General features: G+C 37.0%; 1 protein-coding gene and 1 long non-coding RNA gene across 3 annotated transcripts in view; one reads left to right on the top strand and one right to left on the bottom strand.

Annotated features, from left to right (window-relative positions):
• The window catches only part of raly (RALY heterogeneous nuclear ribonucleoprotein), a 148,029-nt gene that overhangs the window by 22,384 nt on the left and 112,664 nt on the right, over window positions 1–12,981 (bottom strand). For both annotated transcript variants that reach the window (XM_080892133.1, XM_080892134.1), the window contains exon 5: window positions 4,736–4,899. In XM_080892133.1, coding sequence (XP_080748259.1) covers window positions 4,736–4,899 — 164 coding nt within the window. The remainder of the gene's footprint in view (window positions 1–4,735; window positions 4,900–12,981) is intronic.
• Window positions 1,624–10,712, top strand: LOC308402958. The gene is made up of 3 exons (XR_013972834.1): window positions 1,624–2,048; window positions 4,767–4,913; window positions 8,883–10,712. It is a non-coding gene; the product is annotated as an uncharacterized lncRNA (long non-coding RNA).

Genomic DNA, 12,981 nt, shown 5'->3' with positions numbered 1-12,981 from the left:
TCCGTAAATATATTTTGATCTTCATCATGTGCTAGTCAAAAACTTGATGTGTTAGCAGCACCGGAGATAAAGTCAAGGGATCACCAAGAACATCTGGAGTCGTGTATTGGGATTCATGAGCATCTGTGCCAGATTTTATGACATTACAGACAAATATCCTGCTGTGGATCAAAGTGATGAATTACAGTCTTATTCAGTAAATGTTAAACTTTTTCATCTTTTTCTTTAATCAAAGTATTCTGATGTATTTCTCTGAAACTTAATAGATTTTTCTGATCAAATGGATGAAAGCTTGTCTGTGTTTTGAAGATAGAAATGTGAGGAAATCTACTCAAGTTTTATACTATTTCTATTTAGCCTTCCATTTTCCCCCTTTAACTCTACCAGCGTACCTCTTGTGTCCTCACTTCTGCCCCCGTCCTTCTTTTCTGGTCTTTTACTCCGTTGTCCAAATTTTCTTTTAGTTTTACATTGTATTTGTATTTGTATTACATTGTATTAAAATTCTAGTTTTGTGTGCCTCTTTTTTAAAGCACTTTGTGACTCTTGTTTGTGAAAAATACTGTATAAATAGATCATTTTTTCTTTCCTTGCTTGCATTACCTTGCTGAGCCATGCCTCCCTGAATAAGGTTAAATGCAGACAATTTGGTTCTCTCAGCCAAAGTTTATTGTTATTGTAATGTAGTAGTGACAACCTCACCCTCTTTGTTTAATCCTATTAAACCTATAGGGCAATTAAATTTTTGTTTTCAACTTTGAATTTCGACAGACTCTTTGTCTGGAAAAATGCTCCCTTTATTATTCCTACAATAAAGATATCAAAGGCAATGGAACAGATCCAAAAATCCAAAAGATGCATCTCTGTTTGACATAAAAATAAGACAGCTGAACCCTTTGATGACCTTTCAGTGATCTTACACACACACACACAGCCTCACACACAAAGACAAACCTTGAGATAAGAGGTCTGCCAGAAGCTAGTAATAAATCGACACATCGCTGCAGTGACTTGGCATTAGTTTCTCTTTACCACTTATCACGACCTCTAGGGAAGATCTGTTTTTTACAGCATACAGAATCACCAAGATAAAAGTTTTCAGATCTAATGGGTGTTTTGCCTTTGATGGCTGTTAAGATTGTAAAGATTTCACCAGAAGCAACTGGACGCAAGCTGCACTCAAGCTGTGCATGTTGCTGTAAGGACTGGGGAAAAAGACACTTTTTCTTTTAAGTAGACAAGATGGCTTGTCGTGCAGAAATCGATGATTGGATTAATGAAATTAAATTGTTACCAGGACTTCATGTCTTCACTCTTTCCACCCTTCTCCCTCGCACACAAACCCAAGAATCCCCCCCGCCTTTTACGGCTTGTCTGTTCATTACAAGTTATACATGCAGGCACAACCCAAAGCCTTATCACACAGGCTCTTTTAGAAGGTTGCTCTGACTCTAGACCCCAGGCGATAAAAGACCTGGCAGTCTTCCGTTGCCTGCTTGTGCTGCCATGGCTTTTTGCCTTATTCCATCTCTGGTATTAGACACTGGTGTCTGACGCTTTTATTTTGGTCTTACATTTATTCTACTGAAGACTTTATGAACAATCACTAAAACTCTGACTTTTTCTCTCTGACTAACTTATGTATGCCTTTTTGATCTTTAAGCTCGAATAAGCACAAGCTCAATTCAATACAAAGAATCGACCCGAGCAACGCAGTTTCTGCTACATTATTGCTGCCCTATCTGGAGAATTGTTATTTTGTTGTCCAGCACATGAGATTCCTTTCACACTTAAAGAGTCTAATTTTGATTAATGACTTTATTAGAGTTATTTGACTTCAAACAAAAGGGACCCAGAATCTGCCTTTAATATCTCCCAGCCCACACACTGTGACGTCAGCTCAAGCCAACATTCAGCTAATCCGCATTGTTCAACCCACGCCTGGCGCCTGCTGAATTCTGGAGAGTGTCACCTCTTTGGACAGCTGTGTGAGAAGAACCAGAACCAAAAAAACAACTCTGGATCCAATTCATGACTGTACCACGAAGGTAATGATGTACCATTCCTTTCTATGACAAAGACCCGCTGAAATTTGAATTTGATTTAATTAGTTTCCTGTAGCATTTTGCTCATATAAACCCGCTAACCCTTAAGGCTGCACGAGAATTGGGTATTCTAACATGGTACTGTAACATGGCGGAACTGAAAATAAAACATTATGTGTTATTATCCTCACAAAACATTAAGTTAATAAAAGAAGAACTGTTTTTTTATAGTTACAGTGATAACTTAATAATATGAGTGTATTATTATTTATTTAAGTATTCTCTTAAAGCCGCAGGAAACAGAAATAAACTGAATACTATAAAAGAAAAAAGAAAAAGGCCACATGTAGCTGTATGTAACAGCATTTTTTTTATTTATTTCATAGAACAAAATAATTTTTGTATGAAGCTACATGACTATATATATTTTAAATGTGATACTGGCATCTATTGTATTTGATGCAATAAACTAATTTTGACTATGCTTTTGAATTTAAATGCACAGACAATATTCTTGAAGGGGGTCAACAGCGAGCAGGAAAACAAAAGATACTACCATTTAAAACCGATGAGAACTTCTTTATTTTAAAAAATGGGGGGGGGGGGGGGGGGGGGGGGGGGGTTTTAGTAAAGTTCTTTGGACACAGAAGTCGCTGAAGTTCATATCACTTCTATCTACAACTAAGTTCCTAACTTAATCCAAGGTTTGTTAAAATGTCATCTGTTTCCCATTTCCATGCTGGAGGGAAGTATCTTCAAGGCAGCGCTGTGATGGATGTGACCATGCTTATGCTTTGTCTATGATAGTTTTAATATTAAAAAAAAACAAAAAAACCCCTTTCCATGTATTAGTTTTTGGAAATGATTGATAGAGCTTAAATTATTATTTTGGTCTTATTCGGCGTATACATAGATGCCTCTTCACAAAAGCTTATCGCAGCTTGAAAGGTAAAATCTTCAATTCTTCAAAAAAATCTTTAAAGATTACATGAAATGTGCTAAATTGTTATGGAAGTGAGTAATAATGGTTAAAGTATTCACTAAAACAACTAAAACTCATCTTTTTGGAGTTTGATTAACATTAACTGCTTTACTGCTCTGGTATCTTTTTTGTCGTGAAGCACTTCATGATCTCTGTCTTGAAAACTGCTATATAAATAAAAATTTACTTACTTAATGCATAGAATGCAAAACAGGATACACAAATCTAAAGTAAAAAAGCAAGAAAACCAAGATTTATTGTTTTAAAGAAAAGAATACACATCATGTAAATACAAATCTAAAAGCTGGGCCGTTACTAGATAATTATTTAATTATCCTTTATTAACAATTTTAAAAAAGAAATATTCAAAAGTAAAAAAAGTTAAAAAAAAAAGTTTTATTAAGGCAATTTTATTTATATAGTGTATTTCATTACACTCAATATGCTTATGTCCTCATGTGGGTTGTGTTAAAGCTGAGGTCCCTTGACGGTGAAGCAGGATCATCTTTAGATTTAAGTCTTGATTTGGAACAGACAGAAGAGCCCCCAGCTCAAGCTCTAAGGCTGCAAACATTTCTCCTATGTAGCTCGGGGCCAGACCCAGATAAGTTACGAAAGTCATCAGCAAAATAAAACAAAAATAAATCCCAAAATATACAGTACATAGGAACACTGTAGAGAAGCCAGGACTGGTTATTCTACTCATTCTAACTTCATTCTGAATTGGAGGCAAGAAAGATAATTTTTTCATATTTAGCCCAGAAAAGAGGTAGTAGATGTAGTCTCCAAAGCAAATAAAAGCATGAATGGCTTTTTCTATATGGGAGTATGAAAACGAGCGGTAATAGCGGTAGTAAATATTAATAGTCAAATTAAAATCATGTGAAATATAAAAATGTCATACCGTTGACCATAGGTCCAGTTGTTTAAGGATGTCCTGTGTAACTGCAAGCAAAACTTAGTTCATATCAGCGAGCATTAGGCCAAAAAAACCTGTTCTGATATCCCCAAAAAATCTGCAGTTAAAAAAGGCTTTTGTTTATTCTCTTTAAAACAATTTGCAATGTAAGTTTAATGAATACACAGAAAGACACTTAAATCTGTGACATGTAAATTGCTTTGACTGAAAAATTCAGGGAGCTGACAGGGCCTTTGCATAATTTGTTTAGAATCTGAATATGCTTTCAATTCATGTGATGGGCAACTGGTAAAAAAAAGGAAAGAAAAAAAACAAGAGAAAAAACAAGAGAGAGACAAGGATTAACCTGATGTTTTGGCCTTCCAATGTCATGTAAAAGCAGGGCTTGAAAGATAGATGAAGAGGAGGTTTGAGACAGGGTGGAGCTGGTTAGAAATGTAACCAGAAGAGATAATGAATAAGAGAAAAGCAAGAAATATATGTAGTCAGAAGGAAAATGTTTGGTGACAGAGCTGTGTGTTTTTCCTAAAATCAATATCACTGACAATTTGAGAATTTAACAAGTTATATGTACAGAATTGTATATCAATATATGTACGTGCATATTTACTTTCTTAAAATGTTGATATTTATTTTTACTTCTACTTGGAAAAGTAAACAGTGACAAACTAAAGTCAACACATCAGACTTTAATGGTGGATTAATGTGGTGTAGGTACTGCAATGCTTTACAACAGCTTCTTGTAAAGCAAAACTGGCTGATGGTTCATTTGTACACGTTGAAACTCACATCTTTGTTTGTTGCCATTGCTGGTTGGGAGGATGGAGGCGTTACACGCCAGCAGTTTGACAGGCAGAGACTTGACCCGTCGTACGAGGGGTACAGCCACTCTCGGGCGTTTGACTGGCACCACACGTGGAACAGGAGACACTCTGCCACGGTACTCAAACAACCTGCGAAGAGGAAGGTGAGGGGAGACAGAAAGAATGAGAAGGAAGCAGGGGCATCAAAGTAAAGAAAGATAGAAAGGAGGGTTGAAAAGGAGGGAAACAAGAGGAAATGTTGAGATAGGAGAATAGAGGTCAAATAAGGAGGCAATGTTTTGAAAATGACGTTGTGCTAAAAAAAACTACATTTATCTTTAGCTGAATCTATGAAAAATGCCAAAGATGAAACAGTTTGACAGCATAAAATAGTATTTTGCATAAAACCTGGGATACCTCGCTACTGTGTGTTGAGTGTCACGGAAAAATTTGAGAAAACTGGACGTGGAAGATAAAAAAAGAAGATGGAAGCTTTAGATGTTGTATTATCGCTTATATTCTTTTGATTTTTTTTTTTTTTTAGATATTTATTGGTGTATGTGTGTGTGTGTTGTATCTTGTATCCTTTATTTCATGTGCTGAACTTTGGTCAAATTTATTGTTTTAAATGTGCTTTATGAATAAAAATTTGCCTTAGAATGTACTGGGAGCCTAAAATAAACTATCTGACAGATAGCTATCTGTACAATGCAGTGGAGGCTCTATCATGGTTTATGGCTTCATTTCACCTAGTGGTGTGGGGAAGCTTGTCAAAATTGATGGAATTACAAATTCAGAAAAGTATGATCATATTTGTATCCACCATCTGGGAAGCATTAGATTGACAACAGCTTCAATTTTTAATATGACAATGATCCCAAATACGCTGCAGTACAGTACAAGTATACCTGGATAGAAAAATACACAACATCTGTCATGGACTGGCCTCCCCAGAGCCTTGACCTCGACAGCCTTACTGAAGCAGTGTGAGATTGGATATATGGATGTGTCTGGAAACTTGCTTAAAAAAAAGCGGGAAAAAAAAGTACATTCAAGTAAATAATTTATGCAAAAAAAAAACAAAAACTGACAGTAAAGCTGAGAATGTCTGGCTTTGTGACTGTGCTGCTCACAGCTATACGTAAAAATCACCCAAACAATACCAAGATTTAATGGCCACATTTATTAGGTTCCTGGCTTTTTTAGTACTTCCATTGGCAACTGCTCAGCAAAGAATCAACAACAACTATTAAGGTATTCTATTAGCCTTGTAACTTCTCAGCAGAGCTTTTGGGAAAAACATCTGTTGCAAATGGTTTACTTGGATTTTATGAGGATAAACACTTTGAAAAAAGACTTTATTACTATTGTGGAAAAACAATATTTTTGATCTTTCTGTGTGGAACTTCTGGTAGTTTGTTACCCCTGTGGCTTTAACACAGTGATTTAGTAATGTTTTGAGCCTTTAGTAATTTCAAAGCTTGGCATTTGTGTTTTATTGAGCATGACATCTAAATAAAAGTGGTTTAGAAATTCCAAGGCAAAATAATTTACGCAGGCATCATTTTATCATTTTATGAAAGAGTCCACAGAAAGAGCCAGAGGAAAAATGTCTTTTTTGAAATCCAACATATGAGCCTCATTTTCTTGTGGTACACCCTGATGACAGTCTGCTGATGGCTTAAATAAATTTATGAACTTCATGTTTCACAAGTTTAAAAAATATATGCAAAGTTATGTTGCCAAAGTAATACAATTGGGTTACATTACAGTTCAGCCAAACATAAATCTGTAATAAATTAAACCTTTTGAAACATTTTCAATTTTAAATCTCAGTTGTGTTTGAACATGTTGCTGCAAATAAAAGAAACATGAGCTCATGCTGTGAAACTGCTGAGGCAATTCAATAAACATCAAATGTCTTTAAACAAATTGGAATAAGCAGAATAAGCTGAGGAGCAGAAATGAATTACGACGGCCCAAACAAGTTGATTCTTAATTATGAATTGTAAAATAGTTTTGAAATAACTTCATTTAGCAATATCTGCCACTGGTTATTTATTTGGCAAAGATTAGCAACAACCAGGCTAATGTAGGGACAGAATGTCAGTTAAATGGACGATGGTGGCTCAAGAGTTGGGAGTTCGCCTTGTAATCGGAAGGTTGCCGGTTTGAGCTCCGGCTTGGACAGTCTCGGTCGTTGTGTCCTTGGGCAAGACACTTCACCCGTTGCCTACTGGTGGTGGTCAGAGGGCCCGGTGGCGCCAGTGTCCGGCAGCCTCGCCTCTGTCAGTGCGCCCCAGCGTGGCTGTGGCTACAATGTAGCTTGCCATCATTCAGTGTGTGAATGGGTGGATGACTGAATGTGTAAAGCGCTTTGGGGTCCTTAGGGACTAGTAAAGCGCTATACAAATGCAGGCTATTTAAAGCCAGTGAGTCTTTTATCGCATAAAAAGGTAAACATTTACATATTTTCTATATCTGCTTGAGAGCCATCATCTCTTACTGAGGTTTTAAATTTTGTTGCGCTAGCTAATGGTAAGAAACCCTGGCCATGTTGAACTCGTTTTGTGGGTTCAGGTGTAGTCCACAACCTTAAGCAGCTTTACAAATTATAATGAGGAAAAGGCCAGCCCTTATTAAGTGCATTGATTAGGAGAAACAGATAAATAATCTATTACATACATTTATTTTACTGTTTTTAAATATATTTGTATTTATTTTACTCCCATCCCAAAGAACCCGAGATTAAAAGCAAAAGATGTGACTGCCAGCTCTAATGATCTCTGTAGCTGAATAAAAAGCAGGAACTCAACAGTTGCTTGTTTAATGTATTAAACGCTGAGAAGAATGAATAATTTAAAGAGTAATAAATTTATAAAACTATGCAGATTTCTATAATGCAATCTCAACAACATAATCCCATTCTGCGTAACACACTGATTTACTTTAAATGGTTAGAATGTGGCCATTTCTTCTGTTTGTGGGAGAGCAATGAACTACTACAATTTAACGTCCCAAGTCTGAAAAAGGGTTCCAGGAACCTCAGGTCAGAGTACATATTTGGGCACAGTTAAAAAGTTAACTGCTTAAATCAAAATCTTTATTTACACCCAGGAGAAAACATGTCATGTGTTGGTTATTCAATTCGGGTCATGAAAAATAATGACATTTTTTAGAAACCTTCTGGATTATGGTGATTTAATTCAACCACTCTGGGAACAATGACCTCCATTTGGTTTTACTACATTATGTGCTATCCTGCACAGGATGTCCTGCTAAGCCTGCAGTTTGAAACTTTTTGGACAAGCAACATCATTTTTTGGTCTGTTTTCAGTAATACGCCCAAACAAAGTCCATAACTTCTAGATTTACACACTCCTGGAAGTTGTTCAGATATTAGATAAACTGAGATTTTTGCAGATAGCAATAAAACTGTAAAGTCAAAGAGCTGATAGTCATCGCACATAATTTGTCCAGATGGCATGGCGATTTCCTCCACTAACTTAATAAAAACCATGAAATGGTAAATCATATTGTGTAATATGAAAACATAATACCACCATTAAAGCAAAGCTATTCTGCTGGGCCACGCAAACCCCAGCAGAAAAAGTCCCTTTAGGAGGTGGATAAACTTTGATCCCAGCTCAGGTGATGTAGGGTCATGAGTTTCAAAATAAATAAGATACAGTAAAAAGAATGGGGGGAAAAGACAACAGCAGAAGCATTCTCTCTCATAGAGTCCATTTTTGATATAGAAGTAGATCCACTTAACTCAGATTTTTCAATTTTAGGGTCATCGTATTTTATTTCACATGTGCACAGCCTCAGCCTGAACACTCTTAAGCTATAAAAATACTTATAGCCTGGACTGTTTGTAATATTTTTACATTTAAAAATGTGAGTGAAAAAGTGAGATTGACACATGGGATGGGTGTAAATCAGTGCTGAGGTCTGTGGCCCAGCTGGTCAGCATGTTTCACCAACTGTTAACAAAATGTGTCTGCCCACTTGAGCTCAGAAAAAAATCTACAACTATGGTTTCGAAGCTGGAGGGACCGAAATGGGTTTGAGAACCCAAATTGTGGACAAAAGGTGAGTGGGTGCAAGCTATTGATTTGTTTTCTTCGCAGGGTGGTTGAACACTGGGAATACGACTGTAAACATCTGGAAGGAATTCTGCGTAGCAGTGCTGTTCTTTGGAAAGCTTTGGAAATAAGCCAGTTAAGGTGGCTGATTCAGATACCTGATTAAGAATGGGACACGGATGCCTCCGTGTGGAGGCGCATCTTACCCGCCCTTTCCCAAGTCTGCCAACACGACAATCCAGTCTGGAGCAAGTGTCACATAAAAGAAGTAATAGATGGAATATTGCACATTGCCAATATTAGACAAAAAAACTCACTGATGTAATGCTTTATTTGTAAATACACAATACAATCAAGTTGTTGTGTGTGCAATGATCCTAAACTTGTAACAGTAAACAAGGCCAGGTTCATGAAGCAATGTTTTTGCCAGTTTGGCCTGGAATAACTTGGCTCACATCAATCCCCATCAAACATTATTTGGGATAAGGCTGTGAGCCTGTTCCCAACTTTTGAAATGATCTTGTAGCTAAATGAAAGCACATTACTGCAGAAAGGTTTCAAAATCTTGTGCTAATCTTTTCCAGAGCAATGAATTATTATCACAGCATATGAATGTCCTATGAATGTAGCTTTAACATCTTCACCAGCCACACAAGGGTGTTCACAAACATTTGGCCATAAATTCTCTGTTGTTCCTATGCTCTGATTTTTAGCAAAGAAAGCCACAATTAATTAGAGTGAGGCTGTCTTTTGTTTTGTTTTGTTTTTTTAAATTTAGTTTTTAATTTTAAAAGAGGATATCTGTTGACAGAAGATATCTACACTGCGTGAGGCTCACAGCTGGTGTGGCAGAGATGTACAGAGAAGTTTTTTTTCGTTTGTTTATTGTTAAGACCATGACTTGTGCATGCGTAGTAAGTGTGAGCATACACTTCACTGACTTTGCTGTGGGTGTAAATACACGAATCGGTTTCTTTCTGATTAGCTTTAAACATGTATAGGGTCTACAATTGGGAAGTCATTAAATATGTGTGTTCTTTAAATATTGTCCTAATAGTATATACAAGTATTAAATAAGTTGTAGGAAGCAACCACTTCGTTCTACAATTCTGATATACTTGTCTTTTAAATAAGTTGGCAATGTGAGAGTCATGCTGTGGTAATCCTTGGATGAGGTGCTTATTTAATTTCAAACTGATGGTGCGTATAAATGATCTTTCAAGTCCAAACCACAGAAACTGGTTTACGCTGGGTTCACAGGATTGCATATGCTATCCACACAAATGCCATTAATCCTTTATGGCATGCTGAATGAAATAAATTTAGACACTTTTTCGCAAGTGACAGTATATTGGAACATGACAAGAAATAAATAATAACTATTATCTACCAAACTGGTTAGTGACAGTTCTAGGTTAGATGTATGTTCCAGTTTCTTTGTGAGCACATACAATATTTACCTCAGCTAGTCTTCCAACAGAAAGGGGGTTAGAGTCATAGTCTCCATGTCTGACCTAGTTTTCAGGCCACATGTTGTTTTTGTCTCTCTTTCTCCTGTTTTTCCTCTGTCTGCGTGGGTTGAGCTCACCTGGGCTCCCGCCCTTGGCCCACGCACCTGGTGTAATCAACCACTTGCCACGGATCTGTCTGATTGCATTCTTTGCCCAAGCCACTATTTAAGATGGTGGTTCAGTGGGCTTCTTTGCTGGATTGCTGAGTAACCTCAATTCCCTGGACCTGCTTCCTGACCTGTTTTCCCTGAAGTCTGGCAATGTGGTGTGGTGTGGAAACGCGACAACGGACAAAGGAGTGGAGAGCGAGAGCGTGGAGTGTGTTTTTTGGACCTGTTTCCCTTCCTTCCCTGGAAATCCTTAACCCTTCGCACTGAATATAGTTTCACCTGGTGATTGTGTAAATAAAATTGTGACTTTTCTTTCTAACCCCGCTGGTCTGCACCTCAGTTCATTCCGTCCTTGTGACATCAAATCAACCTACTAGAGCTTACAGTTTAGTCTTTCCAATATATAGGAATTTTATCTTTTCATAAAACATATTTACACTCCTAATAATTTGGTGAAAGAATAAGATGGTAGAAAGATGCTTATTTTCTCTGCTACCTCTTCTGAGTTAATTTTTATATACTTGTGATATTAAATATTCTCCAAATATTGTTAGTTGCCCTGCAGGTTAGAACGCTCTCCTTGTAACTCTGTGATTTTGAGTGTGCATATGCCATAACCAGTGTTGGGTGTAACACATTACAAAGCAACATTACTTCAGTTATATTTACGTATACTGTAGCAAACAGTTGTGGTCAAAAGTCATATACTTACTGACATTTCAAACTTGTTCACCCAGTTCTTGTTTTCTAATGTCATTAAAGATGTCTGCTGTACAATCATACCACCCTGGACTAGAAACAAAATAACTTCAGAGGTGGCAAAAGTAGAGATACTTAAGTAAAAGAACATTTTTGAAAAAATTAAAAGCTGAAGTACTCAATCAACTTCTTAACTTAAAGTAATAAATAATAAAAAGTACAGACTCGGAAATGTACTCCAAGTATGAAAATAAAAAGGAGCACTTTAAAGGACAATTCTACCAGCTATTTTTGTCATGTGCTATATTAATTCAGTACACAATAATATAAAATGAATATGAAAGTTATTCCAATCTAAATTCTAATTTTCATGAATGTACTCAGTTTAAATCTGTTATGTAGGACACAGTGAAAAACAATTTAAAAATACCTTAATTTTCTGTTGCCTACATTATAGAGTTGATTTTGCCTCCACAGTTAAACAGGAAAAAGAGTACAGTCAGGAGTTAAAGTGGGATTCAGCAGGTAGGGGAACACAAAGATTGGTTGTAGTGGCGATAATTTCCATTGACAGTTCCAGTGTACAAGCTTTAATCAGCTGACTCGTGCTGCTTTGAGGTTTACCTTCTTTATAGTTTTACACAAATGAATTCAAACCCAATGCTTCACAAGCTGTCTTAGCTGATTTCGATTCTCTAAACTGGAGATGGGGTGAAAGCAGTCAGCCTTTGAAGGGGTGGAAATTTGATATTACTTGACAAATTTGAAACTGTGTGGGTGATTATTAGAAGTGGAAATTGTATGGATAAAGGAATACATGCCAATATATAATGTAGCACCAATTCACAATAACAGCTGTGTTAAGGCATTTCAAATCACAATGTAAAGATCCCACAACGTTAGATGGAAACTATCTGAAAAGTCCTTATGAGCATGCACTTGGCAATACTGGCAAAGAAGATCTCCCTTCTCACAGAAAGTGACCTCCAACAGTCACAGACAGGGCCCTAACCCAGCCATCTGCTGTGACATGACATGCAGCCATAACATATAAATGTAATGCAAGTATATACAGGCAAGAGGGGAAGAAATGCTTAGTGCATCATGGATCAAGTCCACCAGGAGCCAAAGCCTATAGCAGCATAACTAAGGGATGGCTCAGGGCTAGCTGACCTAACCATAAGCTTTAATAAAAAAACAAAGTTTAACGCGGAAGGTGTCTGGTATCTGAACCCAAATTATGAACTGCTCCACAGGCTTTCAGGCTTGCCTTTTAAAGAAAGAAAATTATAATAGCTGTAGGCTATACTTTCCATTATGCTTCTAGCAGCTCCAAGAACCACAAGTAAGCATGTACTCTAAGAGCGAATTGCTCTATTGGGATAATCTGACACTAAACAGCAGTGGTGTGCGGTAACTTTTACAGAAAGGCAAACATATCTTTTTCTGTCACCCAAATAGTGAAAGAAAGGGTTTGCATGGGTTACAGGAAGCATCCCAAGGCAAGCATCCCACACTAGCCCACATTTTAGCCATGTGTTCAAACACCCCTGAGAGCAAAATTCTCAGTTCACTCTTTGTTTAGAGGTAAACTTTAGTGGAATTGTGATGTATAAGAGGATTAATAAACGCAACTGGTCTTCTTCTCTGGGAGACGGAGAAACCTCAATTACCCCCACTTCACTCCATTAGACTTTTGTATTTCAAACTGTTAGCATGACCATCTTGAAACACGAATGCTTGGTACCACAAGCTTCAAAAACCTCAACATATAATGACACCGAATAACCCCCTGTTGTTTTAGTGATTTTCTTTCCTCTGGGT

Source organism: Rhamphochromis sp. 'chilingali' (genome assembly GCF_963969265.1).
Source record: "Rhamphochromis sp. 'chilingali' genome assembly, chromosome: 9".
In the NCBI taxonomy this organism is placed as follows: domain Eukaryota; kingdom Metazoa; phylum Chordata; class Actinopteri; order Cichliformes; family Cichlidae; genus Rhamphochromis; species Rhamphochromis sp. 'chilingali'.
Note: the sequence above shows the minus strand (reverse complement) of the source record. Positions and strands in the feature narration are given on the sequence as shown.